The sequence below is a fragment of the Dipodomys merriami genome, unplaced genomic scaffold (genome assembly GCF_024711535.1).
Source record: "Dipodomys merriami isolate MVZ:Mamm:240054 unplaced genomic scaffold, mDipMer1.0.p SCAF_11, whole genome shotgun sequence".
NCBI lineage: Eukaryota > Metazoa > Chordata > Mammalia > Rodentia > Heteromyidae > Dipodomys > Dipodomys merriami.
Window position 1 is genome coordinate 45,395,312 of NW_027202382.1, and position 20,342 is coordinate 45,415,653.

At 57.3% G+C, this 20,342-nt stretch overlaps 1 protein-coding gene across 5 annotated transcripts in view; it reads right to left on the reverse strand.

Annotated features, from left to right (window-relative positions):
• The window catches only part of Rapgef1 (Rap guanine nucleotide exchange factor 1), a 121,268-nt gene that overhangs the window by 19,184 nt on the left and 81,742 nt on the right, over positions 1 to 20,342 (reverse strand). For 3 of the 5 annotated variants that reach the window (XM_070014883.1, XM_070014882.1, XM_070014881.1), the window contains 6 exons: positions 16,859 to 16,947; positions 16,140 to 16,292; positions 15,599 to 15,719; positions 15,182 to 15,365; positions 12,985 to 13,455; positions 10,259 to 10,461 (listed from right to left, as the gene is read on the reverse strand). In XM_070014883.1, the coding sequence (XP_069870984.1) occupies positions 10,259 to 10,461; positions 12,985 to 13,455; positions 15,182 to 15,365; positions 15,599 to 15,719; positions 16,140 to 16,292; positions 16,859 to 16,947 (1,221 nt within the window). Of the gene's footprint in view, positions 1 to 8,091; positions 8,251 to 10,258; positions 10,462 to 12,984; positions 13,456 to 15,181; positions 15,366 to 15,598; positions 15,720 to 16,139; positions 16,293 to 16,858; positions 16,948 to 20,342 lie in introns of all 5 variants that reach the window. The other 2 variants (XM_070014880.1, XM_070014879.1) reach the window with 2 other exon arrangements.

A 20,342-nucleotide genomic window follows, 5' to 3' on the forward strand; every position in this document is an offset into this window, starting at 1 on the left:
CCAGCACTGGCATGCTAGCTATGCAGTCATGCTGGGACAGAGCCAGGCTCACACAGGACCTTCAGAAGCAGGGGAGACGCAGGGGAGGCCCTCCAATCACCACAAAGCCCTCGAGTTCTGCTGATGCCAGGCACCTGGCACCTGGGGTTCTGGGGACCTCTCTGTTCAACAAGTCTCTGTCCCTTCCAATTCTCTGGAGAGACACCTCCTGCCCTTCAGGACACGCCCTTGGACAGGAGAAGGGCAGTGCCGGCCCATCCCAGCCTGGAGTCTATTTTAGGATGTGGCTGGTGCCCGGCTTTGCTTCTGTTGAGCCGTGCACTCGGTGCACAGGAATTTTTATTTATAGCCAGAGTTAAGACTGTTTGAGCTGAGAGTTCTAGAACAGACAGGAGAGACTTCTGCAAGAGACCTGGGGGTGCAAATAAGTGAGCAGTCAGGAGATGGGTGCCCAGACCCCAATGCCACCCAATGCCAGCCAGGACTGCTCGAGGCCCAGGATAGGCCCGAGGGCTCTGCCTGGCCCCTCGTGTGGTAATGAAGGAACCTGGGGAGGCCACAGCAACTCAGTTGGGGAGAGTTGGGGTGAGGTGGTGGCTGTCACCCTTGGATTGTTCCAGAACATTGCACCTGCAATCAGTCCTACAGCTCTGCAGGAGATGGCCTACCGTTGGTTCAGGGTCTCCTGAGCAGGGCCAGGGGTGCGGGAGCAGTGCCCCGGCCGAGTGCCAGGGCAGGCAGAGGGAAGGATGACAAGCCAGCTCCCCCGGGTCTGCAGAGGAGCCGGTGCAGACGCGGTGGGGTGGGAGGACGGCCCCTGTGGGCTGGCGGGAGCAAGCGGCCTGGCGGGGAGCAGACAGTACTTATGGAGACACCTCGTGTTCATGAGGACACTGGCATGAAGAGCAGGGGGCAGGCCCTCTGCCGCCTTGGAAGAAAGAAGGAAAGCAGATCTCCTGGTGGAACTCAGCCACTGCACTGGCTCCGACGGCCAGGAGGACCTGGCCTCGAGTCTCTGAGCAGGCGAGGGCCTGCCGTCTGCGCTCCCAGCCCAGCCCGGCTCTCAGTGCTGGGGGTGGCAGGGACAGAGCATGGGTGCTGCATGGCTCCAGCTCACACAGGTGGCTCTGACCCCCGTGGTTTGGGATGCACTTAGCAGAAAAGGTAAGCCTCGGAACAGCTGCTTTTAGGTTCGAATCTCTACCTCACCGGTGAGAAAGCTCAGTGCAGAGAAGCTGCTTCGGGGGCTTTTCCTCGTGGGGCCTCAGCAGGTGCCCCCATCAGCACACGCGGTGACGCAGCTGCGTGGGGGGGACGCTGGCCCGACGAGGCTCTGTGGAGGTCAGCTAGGGCCATTCCTAGGACAGGGAAAGGCTCTAGAACGTTCTTCCACAATGCAAGCGGAGGGAAGAAGCCCTCTTATCCTCTTCTCTCTCCTTCCTGGTCCTCATTTTTTTTTTTTTTTTTGGGTCCGGTCGTGGGGCCTGAACTCTGGGCCTGGGCGCTGTCCCTCAGCTCTTCAGCTCAAGGCTAGCACTCTACCACTTGAGCCACAGCACCACTTCCGGCTTTTTTCTTTTTGCTTATGTGGTGCTGAGGAATCAAACCCAGGGCCTCATGCATGCAAGGTAAGCACTCTACCACTGAGCCACCTTCCCAGCCCCCTATTAGTTATTTGTGAAGGTCTCTCCTGGTTCTCTGAATTGGCCTTGGCCTTGAAGGTGCCCCCTTCCTGGGACCTCCTGTGCTAATTTATATAATTACATTTTAATGTAATGACAAAAGCCAGGCTCCAGGGCCAGGCTGCAGATCCTGAGGCCTGCGTCACAGGCGCTGCCCCAGGCCCCCCACAAGCTGCTTGTCTTTGCTCCTGGCAAGGAGCGGTGCTTTTGTGGGTCACCTCGTGAGGGTGTGGAGAGCACTCCCCTCACCAAGAAAGGCAGCACAAGCATCAGTACGGAACCTCACACATATCCTCTTTGTTCAAACCAACTCCCAGTGTCAGTGTTTATTTTAAAAACCATAAAAAAAAAAAAAAAAAAAGAAAGCAAGCTGGAAGTGGCACCGTGGCTGGAGTGTAGAGTGCCAGCCTGGAGCCAAAGAAGCTCTGGGACAGCGCCCGGCCCAAGGTCACCAAAACAAAACAAAATTTGAAAATTGTAAAAACCAAGGAGGTTAGAGCACAAAGACTCTGCTGGGGAGAATTCTCCTGTGACCTCCCAGGGCCTTCTGCGGGGGGCATTATGGATGCCTGAGACACCTCCCCCCCCCACTGGTCTCCTTCCCCCTTCCCCTCCATCTCACGCTAGCACGGCTCTCACACCTCTAAGCCCCTCTGCATCTCAGGATGCTGTGCACTCACCAAGTGCTGCCCTGAACAGCACCGGCTCTCTAGGAAGATCTAGTACAGTATAGGAAAGGGCCGGCACTTGTTCTAGCAGTCCCCCAGATTGACTTTCAGGCAGCATGGTGGGGCTACCACACTGACTTCTACAACTCTCGTTAGAGCCTGCTGCACGGTAGTGATGCAAGAGTGAAGTACAACCATGCCCCAGGAGCCAGGTCTCTACTTATCTGCAACTAGAAAGTTCATGAACACCAACCAACCTATTGTTGTCACTGTTATTTATTTATTTGTTGGTACCAGAGTTTGAATCCAAGGTTTTGTGGTTGCTCAGCTTACTTGTGTGATTGGTACCCTACCCACTTGAGCCACACCAGCCATTTTTGGCTGGTTATTTTGGAGACAGGATCTAGCAAACTTCTGCCCAGGCTGGCTTTGAACTGTGATCCTCCAGGCCTTAGCCTCCTCAGTAGCTAGGATTACAGGTGTGAGCCCAGCACCTGGCCTCACTGTAGGCAGCCCCCCGGCCACTGTGAAGCAGCCAGAGCCACCTTCCAAGATGCAGTGTGCACATGCTTGCTTTATCCCATCCTCCAACCTCTGGGCAAAACAGGTAAGCCAAGGAGCTGGGAAGGTGGCTCAGTGGTAGAGCACTTGCCTTGCATGCATGAGGCCCTGGGTTCGATTCTCAGCACCACATAAGAAAAAAGCCGGAAGTGGCGCTGTGGCTCAAGTGGTAGAGTGCTAGCCTTGAGCTGAAGAGCTGAGGGACAGCGCCCAGGCCCAGAGTTCAGGCCCCACGACCGGACCCCCAAAAACAAAACAAAAAACAAAACAAAACAGGTAAGACGAGTGTATTTTCCCAGCAGGAGTTTGGATTCTGACCTTGTATCTAAGCTTAAGACTGAACAAAAGGCCCAGCTTTCAATCAGGGAAGACACATGACCAGAGTTGTAAGGAAGGTCTTGGATCAGGGACAGGAGTGTGGTGTGATGGAAGGCCATGTGCACGGGATGCGGGAGCGGCTCCTGGGAGATCAGCTCTGGTGGTGTCCTGGCTCGCCTCCTAGCACGTCCCTGCGGGCTTGGCTGGCCCAGCCCCTCCCTTGCTCTGAGTGAGGAGACACAAGGAGCAGAGCGGTCTGGAAGTCTGTCGTGCTAGGAAGTGGTGACAAGGCGGGGAGCAGAGTCTAGAGTGGACACACAGGAGGACAGAGAGGAGGGCTGCAGGTCTACTGCTGTCACGCAGCACAGAGAGCGGCTCCAGCCCATCCTCTTGCTATCTCGAGACATGAAACACTCCACCCGATGTTTTAACACACAGGATCACACCGATGCCCCTTTTGTGAAATGTTTGGGTGCTGTGGGGGAGGGGAGGAACTGCAGCATGCGGGGCGAGGAGTCCATGCAGGAGGGCAGTGAGCTTGTGGGCAGCAGGTAGCAGTAGGCAGCCAGGGTCTCGGTAGACAATGTGCGTGTCGGCTCTGGTGTCCCGAGGCCAGGGGCTCTCCAGCCTGCCTCTGGGGGTGTGGAGCAAGCAAGGCTGTGGTGGGGTAGGAGGTGGGAGGCAGGTGAAGGCAAAAAGCTTTGAATGTTCAACAGGACCCGAGGACCGTGTGGATGCTGGACACGGCACACAGGGGCCTGGGGGGGGGGGGCGTGTTGCGTGTGGAGGGGTGACAGATGACACGTGGTGGCTGGGTGAACAGTGAAACAGAGCAGATAACAGGCTGGGAGAAAGAAGGACAGAGCGCACGACCATTCACCCTGCACTGACTGCCTGGTGTGTGCAGGGCCCCGAGGACTCACTCCAGACCCACGGAGCCCAGACGGAGAGACTTCTGCACCCAAGCGGCTAGAGGCCCTGGGAGTCGAGCCTGGGCTTATAGACCGCGCCGTGCTGCCCAGCTCCCAAGAATGAGGAGAGGCTGGGGCTTGGAGTTCAAACTCATCTGAACCTTGAAATGTAGGCGCTCTTCTGGGTAAGAGGAACAGGGCAGCAGGCTGGAGAGGCCACAGAGGCTTCCCACCCTCCCGGGGACCCAGGAAAGCCAGGCAGACCTGGGAAGCAGTGCCCTGGGAGGGAGGCAGTTCTGAGAAATGCCGAGTCCCGTCCCTGGGCCCCTGGGCTCGGGCCACACTCAGCAGCCACTGTGACGTAGCTCCGCTCAGGACAGGGAGCCAGCAAACACGGGCGAGTGTGGGAAGGAACCAGTGAAGGCAAGGGCAGCGGGGACCTACTTTCCCATCAGGTATGGGCCCGTCTCTACCCCCCATCCCAGGCCAGGCCCCTTTCCTGTTGTACTTCTGTTGTCTCTTTCTTCTCATCTCCCCCTTCCTGGTGGGGTTCTACCCCTACCTGCGTGCCTGTGGCACCTGCAGTGGCTGTGGGGTGAATTCTTTTTTTTTTTGTCGGTCGTGGGGCTTGAACTCTGGGCCTGGGCGCTGTCCCTCAGCTCTTCAGCTCAAGGTGAGCGCTCTACCACTTGAGCTACAGCGCCACTTCCGGTTTTCTGGTGGTTTATTGGAGATAGGAGTCTCACGGTCTCTCCTGCCCGGGCTGGCTTTGAACTGCGATCCTCAGATCTCAGCCTCCTGAGTAGCTAGGATTACAGGCGTGAGCCACCAGCGCCCGGCTTGTGGGGTGAATTCTTAGGGGTGGTCCGTGGCAGGCTGGGGCAGGGAGAGAGCAAGCACGTGTGCCTGGGGCGTCTTCAGTGGTGACCCTGGCTGCTTCACAGGGAGGGGGCAAGGCATGGGGACTGAGAATTTGCACAAGGCCTTCTAGGAAGAGCACATGTGCCAATACACAAAATCCCTGGTCCAAGCTCCCAGGGAAGTGATGCCGCCCTAATCACAACACGGGTCTGGGATGACACACACTTTGTTTTCTTACCCCTAAGATTGTTTTTTAAAACATGACTGCTATTACTGGCCAAAAATGGGATCTCAAAATGGGATCTGCTGGCAGTATTGGTTATCCAGAGTTATTCTGCAAGCCAAGATGGCAAAGGAACCTAAGAAGAGATTTCTAGCATCCTGGCAGGTTTTCTGGTGGTGGTAGCACCCATGACTTTCCACCGGAGACGGAGGCATGAGAACACAGTCTGGGATGGAGGAGTGAGATTCCTAACGTTGGCTCATCGGTGCCTGGAGTGCACAGCCGCCTGTGAACCAGACTACTGCCCGTGTGAACCAAACCTCAAACTCTAAAGACGCGCTTGGCGAGAGCTCCACACAGGACGTGGCTAGGACAGGGCTGCGGCATGAGGTGTGGAGGGACAGGAGAAGGTGGGCAGTCCCGCAGGTGGGGCCACCGTGAGGACGTGCCAGGTTGCTCAAGGGTAGCAGAGCCTTGAACGCTGCATCAGGAGCATTCTGGGCGGAGGAATGACCGGCACCACCGCAGAAGGCTCCGGCAGCACAGGGCTGGTGGGGGATGGTAAGGCTACCCCTTGTCTAGCAGACCACGCCAGGCCCACAGTCAGGAGTGACCGGCCACCCACAGGGCCTCCGTGAAGGCTATCCCGACTCTGGCCAGCCTTCCTGACCCCTGGTGCCCATCACTCTCTCAGCACCTGTTCTTAATGAGCTGCTTTCAACACCCTCGAGGACACAGGTCAGGTTCACATCTCCCAGACCAATGCCCACGGCAGGAAAGAAACACAGAGCAAGGCTGCTCCCAAGTTAGCAGTATCTGCTAGCACCGTGGACACCATGGGTGGCGTGAGGAGCATATATGACCGCCCATCCCGTGACCTGCTCTCAGGCTCAGGATGGAGCCTGAAGCCGCTAAGCTCAGTCTTCAAATGTGCATGGGGGTGGAGTGCAGGGGCCTAAGAAGGTGGGGGAGGGCAAGCTACTGTCCCAGTCTTTTTTTTTTTTTTCGGTCCATCGTGGGGCTTGAAAACTGGGACTGGGCGCGCTGTTCCTCAGCTCTTCAGCTCAAGGCTAGCGCTCTACCACTTGAGCCACAGCGCCACTTCCAGCTTTTTCTGCTTATGGAACTGAGGAATCGATCCCAGGGCTTCATACATAGTAGGCCAGCACTCTACCACTGAGCCACCTTCCCAGCTTTGGAAAGTCTTTGACTGGCTTTCCCCGCCCTCTGCTTCCCAGAAATCAACTGACTGACCTTCAAGCCACGGCTCAAGCTCCGCCCCCTGGGCTACCCTCCCTCAGCCCTTGGGTGAGCCCACGCTTCTTTCCACCCACTGAATTGGAAGCCCCTCAGGTGAGACTCAGACAGGGGGTGTCCCAGGACTAAGCTCATCCCTGGGACTCTGGGAAGAGTCAGAGATTACCGACCCAGCGCCCACTTTAGTTTATGTTGTCCAGTGCCAGTTAACTCCTCTACCAACTTCATCAATAGACCTTGGAGAAGTTACGGGTCGCTACGCCGAGAACCACTTGTCATATCCAGCCTGGCCTTATGGCCCAGACCCGGGGACACAGGGCAAAGAGACTCAGGAACGAAGGGCAGCTCTGATCATAATCCAAAGCCCCAAGTCTGGGCTCATTTTAGACCCTAGCAGAGACCCCAGGAAAGATGTCGGTGTTACTCTAGCACACAGACATCCTCTGCTCTAAACATCAGGCCATGACTCACAGCTTTGAGGCTCTGTCTTTTTAACAAAGCCCAGCAGCACCTTCTTCAAATGACCTCACTACAGGCAGCCGTTTTGGCCTTGGGCACTGGATTGCACTAGACAAAATCAAACCAGGAACCTGGGCAGGTTCTAGAGTCATCCAGTCCAAGCCTGTCACTTAGGAGCAGGAGTGGTGGTGGTGCACACAGACTGAGCCACTCGCCCCACTTGAGTGAATGAGAAGCGGCGGAAGTCAGGACACCAAGAGCATGCTTTCTAAGCTTGCCTCACGCGCATCCTCCCGTCTCACGCAAAGCAGGTACAATCCCAGGGGAGAGACCCAAAGGCCACGCGGATTTCCAGGGGACAGAACTGGCCCTGCTCCCTGGGCCTGAGAGACTTCAGAAGGAATGTAGAGAGAACGGTGGCGGTCTCGGCTCACAAAGCCGCGCCTCCTCCCGGCCAGCAGAGAGCTGCCTCCAGGCTGGCCTGTGCCGGGTGCCAGCAGCACTTCCTGTGAGGAGCAGGGTCTCCATCTGGGCAGCCCTGGGCCTTCGCTCAGGGGCTGCCATGGAGTGAGGTGTCAGGCGCCTGGCATGCTTCCATGTGCTCTCCTGGAGCCCTGCCAACTACCAGGAGAATGAGCCCAGGCCGGCCTGATGGCGGTGGCAGACACATCAGCCCAACTGCCCCGGCTAAGGTCTAGAGATGTCAGCCTTGGCCCGAAGAGCACAAGCGTCTTTCCAGGGCGGCCATCCTGTCCTAAGCCAAGATCAGTGGTGACTGTTTTAGGCCACGAAGCTGTGGGGCGGTCGGTTCCGTGACGTGATCTGCAGGCTGTCCCGCACTGGGGACGCAGCGCTGGCTGCTGGCCTAGCTTCCCACGTGAGGACTCCCTCCTCATCACAGCGCTTGAGCGCGCAGACACTCTGCCCTTCACGCCAGCATGCCACACGTGGCCACCCACGTCCCCCCTGGGCAACCTCAGTGTGTGAGGCCCAGAGAGCCCACAGCTCCTCCCCTTCCCTGTGGCCACGCAGGGTCTGCAGCGGCAGGGGTCTGCATGAGCATGGAGCAGTGGGACCCCACGTTGGGAGGCCCCACGGCAGAGGGTGGAGTGTTCTCATGTTTCCAGGTGGAGAGGCGGGGAGCGACTCACCGAGGGCACAGGCAAGCTGCCGTGCCGGCTGAGAAAGGAGTTAGACACGGACACACTGAGGCCCTGAGTGGCACTGCCGTCCTCGGGGGTGAAGGCCACTTTAGTTTGCTGGACACAGTAGGAGACAGAGGAGAAGGAAGAAGCAGCAAAGGAGGCCTGCTGGGCAGAGAGAGGGTGAGGAGAAGGCAGGGAGAGGGAGAAAGCAGAGAACAGTCAGCACGGTGGCCAGAGGCCGAAGAGGCTCCTACCTAATTCTGTCCAGGGACAGTCTAGAGAGGGACAGCGGCATGGCTCCCTTTGGACGTAGAACCACCTGCCAAGGGGGCCTGAGGGAGCGGACGTTCCCCTCCCCCACGAGAGCCCTGCGTGAGCCGCAGGCAGATGGCAATCTGGGAAGGCCCGCGCCCGGGAAGGAGCAGCTGCGTCACCGCCCCTGACTCCGCGGGGCTCACACTTGGGGAGCAGCCTGCTGGGTGGGGATCGGGCCTGCCAATGGCCACCTGTTGGTCCTGGGCACGCTCTAAAGACCTCAGCATTCAGGACTGCCTTGCGTAGTGTGGGGCAAACTCTGGCTGCTCTCGTGTGGAGCTGCGATTCAGTGAAATGGCTCAAGAGCAGTTGGACTCCTGTTTGCACTGTACACAGGCTGACAAGTGTGAGCAAGTATCACTAGCATTTTCATGTGATTTGAGGGCCTGTCACGTTTGGCCTGGGCCTGGGCTGGAGCTAGGCTTGGTTCCCAGGTCTCTGACTAGCTGCTGCCTGGGGAGAAGCCCTCCTGGTTCTTGGTCTGGGTTTATTGTACCAGGAGCTGTGGTGAGGGCCATGTGCTGGCTGGGCAGGCCTCTGCCAGGCGGCCTCGTGCCAGCTTGTAGTGTGGTACAAAAGGCTAGGACACTCCCTGGGATGGGTCTGGGACCACGAGCTCATGGGGGATCTGCCCCCAAATACTCAGAGCTGAGACTCAGTACATGCGAGGTGTCCCTACACCTCGTAAGCTCTCAGTGAGATTTCCACCGACATCTCAGGGGAGGGCCATAGAGAGGCCTTGTGTTCCCACACTGAAGACCCATTGGTGGGCTATTTTCTGAGACCCAAAATGCAGCTCATCCGGGAGCCCAGTCCCAGCTCAGTCCCTCAGTTCTAGACAAAGCTGCCTCTGTCCTGGTCAGCTGTACTTTTGGGGAGGAGCAACATAGCCCATTGGGTCAGCCAGGGCCTACTGAGGGTAGATGGTTTGGAATTCCCAGGACCAGACGGAGCCCGGGGCTGTCTGTCCCCTAGTGGGCAGCTGCCTTCCACAATGTCAGAGTAGCACCTTCGTGTCTGCCTACAAAATGATGGAGAATGGCCTAGCTGGCCACATCAGGCCCTCTCATTAGAGAGTTACAAGCCTGGCTAGCACTTAAAATGCTATGTGCAGTTCTGAAAGGGCAGAGACCTCTCTTTGGGAGTGTGTGGCTGCACGTGGCCTGGGTCCCCAGCCTGGTGAGAGCCCACCAGGTGGTTTGCCAGCCGGCGAGTGCCTGGGTAGTGCCCCAAGCAGGACAGGCCTGCCATCAGCCTGCGCCTCGCTTCCCTCCCCACACAGAGCTGTGTTCGTGGAGAACGGGGGGTGGGGGGGATCTGTCTGTTGCACCCACAGTGCCATCTAGAGTGGTTACACAGAGCTGTGTTCGTGGAGAACGGGGGGGTGGGGAGGTCTGTCTGCTGCACCCACAGTGCCATCTAGAGTGGCTCTGTTCAGTGGAGCTCATTCTCATGGCCCATCCCTGCCCAGGGCTGGCATGCCAGTCACTCCCTACAGGCAGGCCCATCACAGAATCCAGTCTACAGACGGCCAGCCACGGACTATATACGCCGCACTTTGATTGAGTCCCTCTTTCTGTGGGGTTTACGTTGGAGCCAAAGAAGAAAGAAAAAAAAGTATAAGAGCTGGTCAGCAGAGAAAGCAAACGTTCTGAGCACAAGCCTGTCCCAGCTGCCAGTACACATCCCCAGAGGAGGTGAAGGTGCCCACGAGGGACACAGTGCCATCCACACCCAAGCCCTGCACTGTGCCAAGGACCGAGAGGACTAGCCCCGCCGCTGTGGGGATGGCCTTAGCTACCGATGCCAGTCAGGAATGCCGGTTTAGAAGGCCACGTGCCAGGAAGGGGCTGCTTACCAGCTGCCGCTGCTTGGGGGGGAGGGCGGGTGGCGGGGCCAGCTCCTGGGCAGCGTCCCCGGCGCCAAAGGAGTCGCTGAAGCCGTAGACCTCCATGAGCATCTTGTTCTTCTGCTGGTAGATGTGCTCGCTCTGCGGCGTCTGGTAGAACACGGACGGCTGCGGCTCTGAGTAGTCCTCTAGCAGCTGCATGTAGGCCAGCACTGTGGGACAGAGGGTGGCCTGGTGACCTCTCATAGGAGTACAGCGCGGGGCCCCCACGTGCCCCGTGTCCGCGTGTGCACACTGGAGGGGCCAGGCAGAGCTCCGAGTCTCAGGGCAGCACGCTAGGCCGGCTATCCTGCCAGGGTAGACATTTGCCAAGCAGTGCCCTCCCGTGCCCCGTGGGTGCTAGGCGGTGATGGTGGTCAGGAGAGGCTCATCCACGGTAGCAGGCTCCCCCTTTGCTGGGGGGATTCACCGCGGGAAGCTTCCTGTGCAGGGGGCGAGCAGCTACGGGACATTTCTGTACTTTTCCATTTCATGTTGCTGTGAATCTAAAACTGCCCCGAAAATAGTGCATTTAAAGCACACTTCACACCTGTAATCCTAGCTACCCCACAGGCTGAGATCTCGGGATTGAAGTTCAAAGCCAGTGTAGACTACAGAAAGTCTGCAAGACTCTTACCTCCAATTCACCACCAGAAAACTAACAGTAGAGCTGTGGCTCAAGTAGGAGAGAGCTAGCCTCGAGCAGAAAAGCCTAGGGACAACACCCAGACCCTGAGTTCAAGTCCCATTACTGAAAAATGAACAAGAAACAAAAGCGAGTACACAGGGCACCTTGCTCCCTGCCTGCAAACCCTGCAGGGTGCTAACCACGCTAGGCAGCACCATTTTGGGGGACTCTGGTAGCTGGGGCACATCCTCAACTCTCACTCTTCCTAGCCCTTGGGCTCAGCGCTGGCTACACTACCTTACAGGTTTCCAGAACATACTCCTGATGCTCCTGCTAACTGTGCCTGGGGTCCCATGTGCAGCCCCTCCCCACCAGTGTTCCTTCTCAGTCCCCCTCCCCGCACTGAGCCTAGGCTTATTCACCCAGTGTTTTCTGAGCACCTACTACACCGCTAGTTGGATTAAGAGAGTGAAGGGCTGGCAGTCTGGGTCCCTGGCTGTGAGCGCTTCATGCTCTCCTGGGACAACAGGAAGCGGACCCGTGCACGGGGTAGCAATGAGGAAAGAGGAGACATGGGGAAAAAGGTAAGGTGGACACGGATGCCACTGTAGACCACGGGGAGACTGCAGAAAGACTGGAGAGGAACCTCCACCCTGAACCCGCAGGCTGCACAAAGGTGGAGGCCAGGAGAGGGCAGGTATCGCGCACAGGGGGCAGGAAGGTGGAAGGGGGCCTGGCAGGGCTGTGCCGCCAGGCAGGGCGGTGGGCTTGTTCTGACATGGCAGTCACTGCAGGCTCCACTGAGTGTGCCCTGAGTGACTCTGGGTTGTGGGGCTGTTCTGGTGAGGGGCTGTGGTTCAGACTGTGTTCACCTAAGGGCTGAGGCTCTGGAAGGGCTCCACACTGGGTCACGGGTGTGCCATCGACGTTTGAAGCTCTACACATGGTGCACACGCCCCTGCCAGCATCCCTAGGATGGTGCCAGGGAACCACCAGGGACGCAGTGATGCAGGGGTGCAGGCCAGACCTGGGGCCCACGCCAGTGAGGGGCAGTGCAGGAACAGTGCGAGGGCGAGACAGGAAGGGCTCCGTCCACAGACACATCCGCCCTGCCATCATCCATACAGATGGCTCTGAGGAACCGCGTCTCTGTAGAGCCAACTGTCATAACCCAGCCCTGGGGCAGGCCAGCGCCTCGCCTGGGCAGGGGGGCAGAAAACAACAGCAGGGCGGCCCCAACTGGGAGGTGACAGGGCAGAGAACAAAGAGCTCGGCTGTCACACAGGGTAGTCTCATCCTCGCGGAGCCTCTCCACACGGCAGGGGCAGAGCCCTCAACCTCATGTGGGTGTGGGTGCCAGGGGAGCGCTTTGTGTCTGACTATGAGGCTGGCTGGCTGTACAGCCCGGAGGCTCAGAGGCTGCACGGCGGCCCTTCCTCTAACACCCAGCAACACGCAGCAACATGCAGGCTGCACGCGGCTCTGATGCTGTGCACAGGCTGGCATCCTGGTACCTGTGTCCTTGCTCTCTGTGCACTGAGAGGCTCCTGGGCAGGGACGATCCCTCTGCACATATGGGGTAGCAGGGCTGGGGGGGGGGTCCCTGGACACCTGCTTCAGCGGCTCACAAGGGAACTAATGCACTGATAGCTGGGAAGGAAGGGGACCCTGGGTTTGGAAGCAAAGGACCTGTGGTAGAAGCAGGGATGAAGAGATCCTTCCCCTCAGCGCCCCTGCGGGGGAGCTGGAATTCAAGCCCGTGTTGCAGGGAACCAGAAGTCCAGGTCTAGCTTGTAGGTGTTCTCTGCTGGGATCACAGTGGCGATGTGTGGTTAAGTTCTGCTTACATTCAAATACCTGCCTCCATTCACACACAGGCTGCCGCAGCGCCGTGTGGCAGGACACGCATTCCCTCACCACCCTGCAGGCCACACGGTCCCCCAGCCGCCATCTAAGGAGGAGGCTCTCAGCTCTGGGGGGATGGGGCTGGGAGGACCTGCAGCCTCACCCTGCCTGAGAGGATGAGAGGACGGGGGTCGCGCTCCGCGAGCTCTCGGCGAACGCTTACTGTTTTTGTTTTTCTTCTCTGGTAGAGGTGGTGGCTTCTCGGGGTCACCTGCTGATTCTGGAGCAGTGAAGCCCGCGGGCTGGAAGGGGAGGACGGCGGCGAAGGGCGGGTAGGGGCCGGGCGGGCCGGGGGTCTGGCTCTGCAGGTCATCCTCGGAGAGGTTGTCGTACTGCGAGGGGTGCCGCTCGTAGGGCGTCCTGCTGCCGGAGCCGTCCGGGCCCTGCGAGGCGGCGCTGCGGCGCTTCTTCTCGGGAAGGGCGGGTGGGGTGTCCATCTGCTGCCCTGGGGCCAAGGGCACCTCAGGCTGGGGACAGCCGCCCAGGGGCAGCTGGAAAGGGTGGCCAAGAAACGGAGACCCCGACTCCCCCAAGGACTCTGGCAGCGGGCTAAGGTGACAGGCTGCTTGCTGAGGTATCTGGTCCGCGTCGGAGAGGTCTTGCTGGAGGAATTCGTAGTCAGGATCATAGTGATCTGGAAGGTGACAGCGGAGTGTGTTACTTAGGGCCCGGGACAACGGCTGCCCCTTCTTGCTCACCCCAACCTGGTTCTCAGAGGGAGGTAAGACTGGCTTTACTTATCAGTCTTCACTCTAAGAACAGGAGTCAAACAGACCGGATGCGGCTGTGGCTAGACTGCTCTGGAGCCTTCTTATGCATAGGCCCGCCTTTCACTTGTATACAAGGGCTGGAGATGGAGCCAGGGTGGTGAACACACGGCGCAAGCATCTCGGCTCTGAGCCTCATCCCCAGCCCTTTCCTGTATTAAAAAAAGTTCTTGGGCTGGGAAGGTGGCTCAGTGGTAGAGCACTTGCCTTGCATGTCTGAGGCCCTGGGTTCGATTCCTCAGCACCACATAAGCAAAAAGGAAAAAGCCGGAAGTGGCGTTGTGGCTCAAGTGGTAGAGCGTTCGCCTTGAGCTGAAGAGCTGAGGGACAGCGCCCAGGCCCAGAGTTCAGGCCCCACGACCGGACCAAAAAAAAAAAAAAAAAGTTCTTCCTAAAGAAATCCCAGGGCTGGGAAGATGGCTCAGTGGTAGAGCGCTTGCCTTGCATGCCTGAGGCCCTGGGTTCGATTCCTCAGCACCACATAAGCAAAATGAAAAAAGCCGGAAGTGGAGCTGTGACTCAAGTGGTAGCCCGCTAGCCTTGAGCTGAAGAGCTGAGGGACAGCGCCCAGGCCCAGAGTTCAGGCCCCACAACCGGACCCAAAAAAAAAAAAAGAAAAAGAAATCCCAAACAACAAAATAAACAAACAAAAAACCCCAAACAAAAACAAATAAACAGTCATGAAATTAAAAATCCCAGAATCTTCTATCTCTGTTCACATCTTCAGGTATTTTCCTAAGTCTCCCCACAGCACCCATGGGATTTCTTTTCTTCTTCTTCTTCTTTTTTTGTCAGTCACGGGGCTTGAATTCCGGGCTTGGGCGCTGTCCCTGAGCTTTTTCACTCAAGGCTAGTGCTTTACCACTTAGAGCCCCAGCACCGCTTCTGGTTCTCTGGGTGTTAACTGGAGCTAAGAATCTCAAAGACTTTCCTGCCTGGGTTGGCTTTGAAGTGCAATCCTCAAGGATCTCAGCCTCCTGAGTAGCTAGGATTACAGATGTGAGCGATGGCGCCAGCAAGATTTCTTTCCTTTAACCTAACTTAAGGCCATGTAAATGGTCTCCTCCGCTCATCATCATAACCAATATTTAGCTATGGATTACCGCCCCAGGACGCGTCTGATCCCCATTTGCGAGCTGGCAGCATTCCCAGATGGCCGCCCCAATGCCTCTGTGCCTGGCCTCCCTGCTGAGAAGCCTCGCACACATCTGTGAGTGCTCTCAGCACGCTTCCCAGAAGGGAAACAGCAAGTTCACAGGGCACGAACAGCCTAGTGCTCCTGGGCCGATGACAAACTGCCCTATGACCTCGATGGGCCCACGTAGCCAAGGCCAGCCCTGACCATTGACGGCAGCAGACCAATCCTCTGTCACCTCTGTCCAATGCTGGCAGGTGCCCGGCTCCTCTCAGAGGGGCAGGCTGCCCACAGGGACAGGAGTCACTTGAGCAGCTATCTGAAGGCTCCTTGGAAGCAGACCTTACCCTCAATCTGCAGAAGAGGAAACCGAGGCTCCCAGCGGCGGGGGTCACCCAGCCAGTGCCTGACGCCCAGCTGGGGCTCAGGCAGGGAGGGAGGCGGCTGCCCCGGCTCACCTAGCGTTTCACAGCTTGTGTTCCGGGAGCCCTGCCCGCTGTCCCTGTCCAGGGAGGAGAGCTGCTCGTCCGATCGGCTGAGCTTGCCCGTGCTGCTGCAGGGGGACAGGCGGGGCGACTCGCCGCCACACGACCGGCTGCCTCCGGACAGGCGCCTCTGTGCGTAACAGTCCACGTCGAAATCCTCGGAGAAGAAGAGAACAAGCTCAGCGCCTCTGGGGCAGGGCGGCAGAGGGCAGGGCGTGGAGGCAGGCGCGACAGGACGAGGGCCAGCGAGAGGCTGTCCCGGAGCCTGGACGGAAGCCGCTCAGGGCTGGAGTGTGCGGATGCGGGGGGCCCTGGGAGACGGCTCCAGCCGCCAAACCCCCGGCCTGAGCCCTCCTCCCTCCTCCCCGGCTTCTGAGGGTGCTGCAGTACCTGTCTGTTGATTCCCACGGGCAAGCTGGAGCCACTGGTGGCCCGGCTCATGGGGGCCACCACGGCTACTCGGGTAGGGGATGGAGCGGACTGTCTTTTCTTAGGTGGCAATGCTGGGGGACTGAAAGAGACAGAACATCCTGGCAAACCAAACACTGCAAATAGGGACACTTTAGAACTACTGTAGGCAGAATGTGGGTGACTATTATTACCACACCCCACCTGCGATTCTCATTCTTGACTTCCCATCTACTCCCCTCCTGCCAAAATAGTATCTATATCTATAATGTCAAGCATGAAAACTAGAAAGACCCCTTTTTTCCCTTTCATAGTAAATGATACCAAGTTTCACTTTAGTGACACCAAAAGTCAAGCTGTAAGGAGCACTTAGAGCATGTGCAAGGGCCCTGGGGCAGAGCATCTAAGGAAGCAGGGCCTGAGTACCCAGCATGTGCCCCAGTTACGCCCCCTTTCTTGTGCTCATTCTACCATCTTATCCCCACATCATGTACAAGTAGCGAAGGCCCTGGGAGAGGGTTACCTATTATCAACCACCCGGATGCCAGGCAAGGGGGGCTTAGGGGGCGCGGCCTCTTCGTCGGCTGAGTCTGGGAGTAGCTCTGTGGAGGTCGATGCACTTGTTGCCTTGTTTAGAATCTCCATTTCTCGGTCTGTCAGGGGGAGTTCGGGCTGACTGGAGAGACAGCAAGAACTTGGTTAGAGAAGGCTCAGAGCATGAGTGGGGGGGGGGGGAGGGAAAGGGGTGTCACACAGAGTCCCAGAGTCCCCGCTGCATTTAACCACTGCAAACTACCAGAGCTTGGCCAGGCCTGTGCTGGGAACCCCAGTTTCCTCAAATGAAATTGGAAGGCTTGACTAGAGGTTCTCCAGGTGTGCTAAATGCTCCAAGTTCATATTTTCTCTTTCTACCAGGAGCTGATAGCAGGAAGTAATGCAAGGCCCCACCGCTGTCCATGCGGCCCTCAGATAATTCTCTTGACAAAGGTAACATCATGAACATTGGGTGGTCCTCCCCCCGGAATCTGGAAGGTGCTCCGGGGGAGCTGCCTGGCTCCCGGGGAGACAGCAGGCACTCTTGCTCAGCATCTTTGCTGCAACGTTGAACGTCACCTGAGACGTGAGACTTGACGGGAAGCTGACGTGCAGCAAGCACACCTTCGATGACGCGCGCCCTCCCAGAGCCCACCTCAGCAACCCCTCCACGCGGCCGCTGCGGTGGCGGGGCTGGTCAGCACTCACCTGTCAGGCTTGCCGGCTGGGGAGCTGGGCTTCACAGGGCTGGTTGGAGACGGCCGTCCCTGCTTCTCGATGGTCAGCCTGACCAGCTCCTGCGCCCCACACGAGAGAAAGGCATTGACCCCCACGCAAGTGCCCCCCTGCCCTCCACCCGCACACCAGCTTTACATGCCATAGGTCACTGGCAACTTGCCCAAGTGACCCTGCCCTCCAAAAATGCCAGAGCCTCACCCACGACACTTCCTCGGGTGGAAAGTGGTAAACCCCACATTCGCCTAACGGCTACCCGACTGCCAAGTCAAACTCCAGGAGAGCACATACTTGGCAGCGTGGTAGTGGCAGCATTTTTAGTTTCCTAAAATTTCTTTTTTCTTCTTCTGTCAGTTGTGGGGCTTGAACTCTGGGCCTGGGCGCTGTCTCTGAACTTTATTGCTCAAGGAGAGCACATTCTACCACTTGAGCCACAGTGCCACTTCAGGTTTTCTGGTGGTTCATTGGAGATAAGAGTCTCATGACTTTCCTATGGACTAGCTATGAACTGCGATCCTCGGATCTCAGCCTCCTGAGTAGCTAGGATTACAGGTGTGAGGCACTGGGGCTCAACTCTCCCTTCTTTTAACAGCTTTCTAGAGCTGTAATTCACATGCTGCGTACAGTTCCATGGTTTTTGTGTCTGTAGAGTTGTACAACCACCGATGCGACCCATTGCCTCAGAAATGCTGCCTGCAAAGCCCTCTCCGCTCCCTCCCCTGGGCCCCATCCACACAGACCTGTCTCCACCATCTTCCTTCTGGGGAGGGCACGTGTGTCCTGTCCCTCCACCCCCTTCCCTGGCCCCATCCCTCCCATCGCCCTCACAGGTGCGCGGCAGGACCACTGTGCCCAGAGCTTTCAGGCTTCAGCACAAACAGCATTTCCTCTCTAACCCAAGGCTTTGAAGTCATGAAGCGAATACAACCCACGCCATCACTGAGGCAGCTGGGGCTTCCTGAGCAAAGACTCCTTCACAAGCAGAGGCTAGACAAACGATGGGCATGCCCGGATAAAGACCAAGGAAGAAATTCACAGCTATAAACAACGGTTACAGTCACAGAGGCTAGACAAACGATGCACATGCCCAGATAAAGTCCAAGGAAGAAATTCACAGCTATAAACAACGGTCACAGTCATGAACTTTTCTGTGGCTTTGATGGCAGGAAGATAGAAACTTCCAGATGCATGGGAGCTGGGCAGAAGGGTCACTGTGGGCAGGGGTGGGGGTGGAGATGGCTTCCCAGCATGCATCAAAGGCCTGAAATGTCTGTGTTATGAGAATTTTGCCCAAGGAAAATGTCATGAATGTGTGCAAATACTCAGCCACAAAGGATGGCCATCACAGAACAGATCAGACTGTTTGGTATAATCTAATTAAAGACAGCCCAACAGGAGACTACTGTATGGTCATCAAGAACCGAGTCACATCTGGGCATGGTAGTGCATGCCTGTAGTGTACTTGGAAGGCTGGGGTAGGATTGTTGGTTTAGGCCAGTCTGCACAACACAGTGAGACAAGACACAAAATCACAGCACAGAAGGACAGGACAGGAGCCATGAGCTCCCGGTGTGCCCAGTTGGCAGAGGGGAGAATCTTCAAGTACCTTGCTACCACAACACAGAAGTTTAATAGTTAAGCAAGTCTGCTGGCTAGTGATACACAGGACAGGAGGGAGGAGGGGAAGGGCAGCGTGCAGCCGTGGCCTAGAGGCTGGGAGGCACAGCGCTCTGAAAACCCTGCTACCACACTGGGGCCAAAGCGCCAGACCCACAGGACCTGGAAGCCCTATTTTCTTCTTTTTGTGTGTTGGCTCTGGGGCTTGAACTCAAGAGTCTGGGTGCTGTACCTGAGCTTTTTTTGCTCAAGGCTAACATTCTAGGACTTGAACCACGGCTTCACTTCTGGGTGGCTTGTGTGTGTCTGTATGTGTATGTGTGTGTCTGTGTGTGTGTCTGTGTTTGTGTGTCTGTGTGTGTTTGTGCTTGTGTATGTCTGTGTGTGTGTTTTGGGGGGGGAGGTGTTAATTGGAGATAAGGGTCTCATAGACTTTCCTCTCTAGCTGGCTTTGAACCGTGGTCCTCGGATCTCAGCCTCCTGAGCAGTGAGGATTACAGGCGTGAGCCACTTGCCTGGCTGGAAGCCATTTCATACTCACTCTTTCTGGGACAGTCACACTATGTAGCAAAGGCTGGCCTGGAACTTGTGCTCCTCCAGCCTCAGATGGCCAGTGCTGGGATCACGGGCGTGCACTGCTGTGCTTGGCCAGGCTTACTCTTTACAACAGGGCGTCTGCAGGGGTGGGAACAAATTCCACCGATTCCTCTTTCCTGATTCTTGAGTGATTATAGGGACACTGTCATTTCTCCGGAAAGGCAGCTGTGACCTCAACCCATGAACGATGGCAAAAGAATCCGGGGAGGACAAACACGTGTGCAAGCGTGCCTCTGAATTCCAGGGTAGCCTCATGACAGCAGCCCCTCCCCCCCCCCCCAGCTGGCTGTGAGACTGGAGCGGGGCTGGGCGAGAGTAGGCGGGCAGCCCTGGAGTTCCTGCCCCAGCTTGCCAGGGGTGGGGGTGGAGTAAGGGCTCCTAGGAGCCCTGAGAAGCCGTGCTGCCGAGCCGGCTCCTGCGCCCTGGTCTCCCTGAGCCCCCTCCTCCTGGCCCTGCCTGGCAGAGGGGACAGCGCTGCCCAGGGACACGTCTTCTGAGGAGCCAATGGTCAGGGGTGCCTTTGCCAGGTCTGTGTGAGGAAAACAGGCCAGTGACACTTCCTAGAACCAGAGCTGCACAATGCGGTCCGGTGTCTAGCTCCACAGTTACTTGACCAACCTCCCCACCTCCCTCCCTCTCTTTCCATTTCTTTTTTCCTTCCTTTCTGTGCCAATTGTGGGGTTTGAACTCAGGGCCTGGGTGCTGTCCCTGAGCTTTTTTCTTCAATGTTAGTGCTCAACTTCCAGCTTTTTTGATAGTTTATTGGAGATAAGAGTCTCATGGGCTTTCCTGCCCAGGCTGGCTTTGAACCAATATCTTTAGATCTCAGCCTCCTGAGTAGCTATTGTTATAAGGGTGAACCACTGGCACCTTGCTCCCAATAACTTCATGGAGACAAAAAGGGACCTTCTTGCCTACATCCAAAGTGTCAGTGAGAGGCAGCCACAGGGCAAGGGAGTAGTGACACGGTGCTTGGTGCACAAGGACACAAGTAGCGGGGGTGGCAGAGGGCGGCGCTGCTGTGGGATGCCCGAAGCCCACTGAGAGGCAGTGCTGGGTGTGTGGGGCATCAGTTTGTTTTTCTCTTTCCAGTCCTGGGGTTTGAACTCAGGGCCTGGGCACTGTCCCTGAGCTTCTCTTGCTCAAGGCTAGCACTCTACCACTTGAGCCACAGCGCCACTTCTGGCCTTTTCTGTGTATGTGGTCCTGAGGAATTGAACCCAGAACTTCATGCACGTAAGGC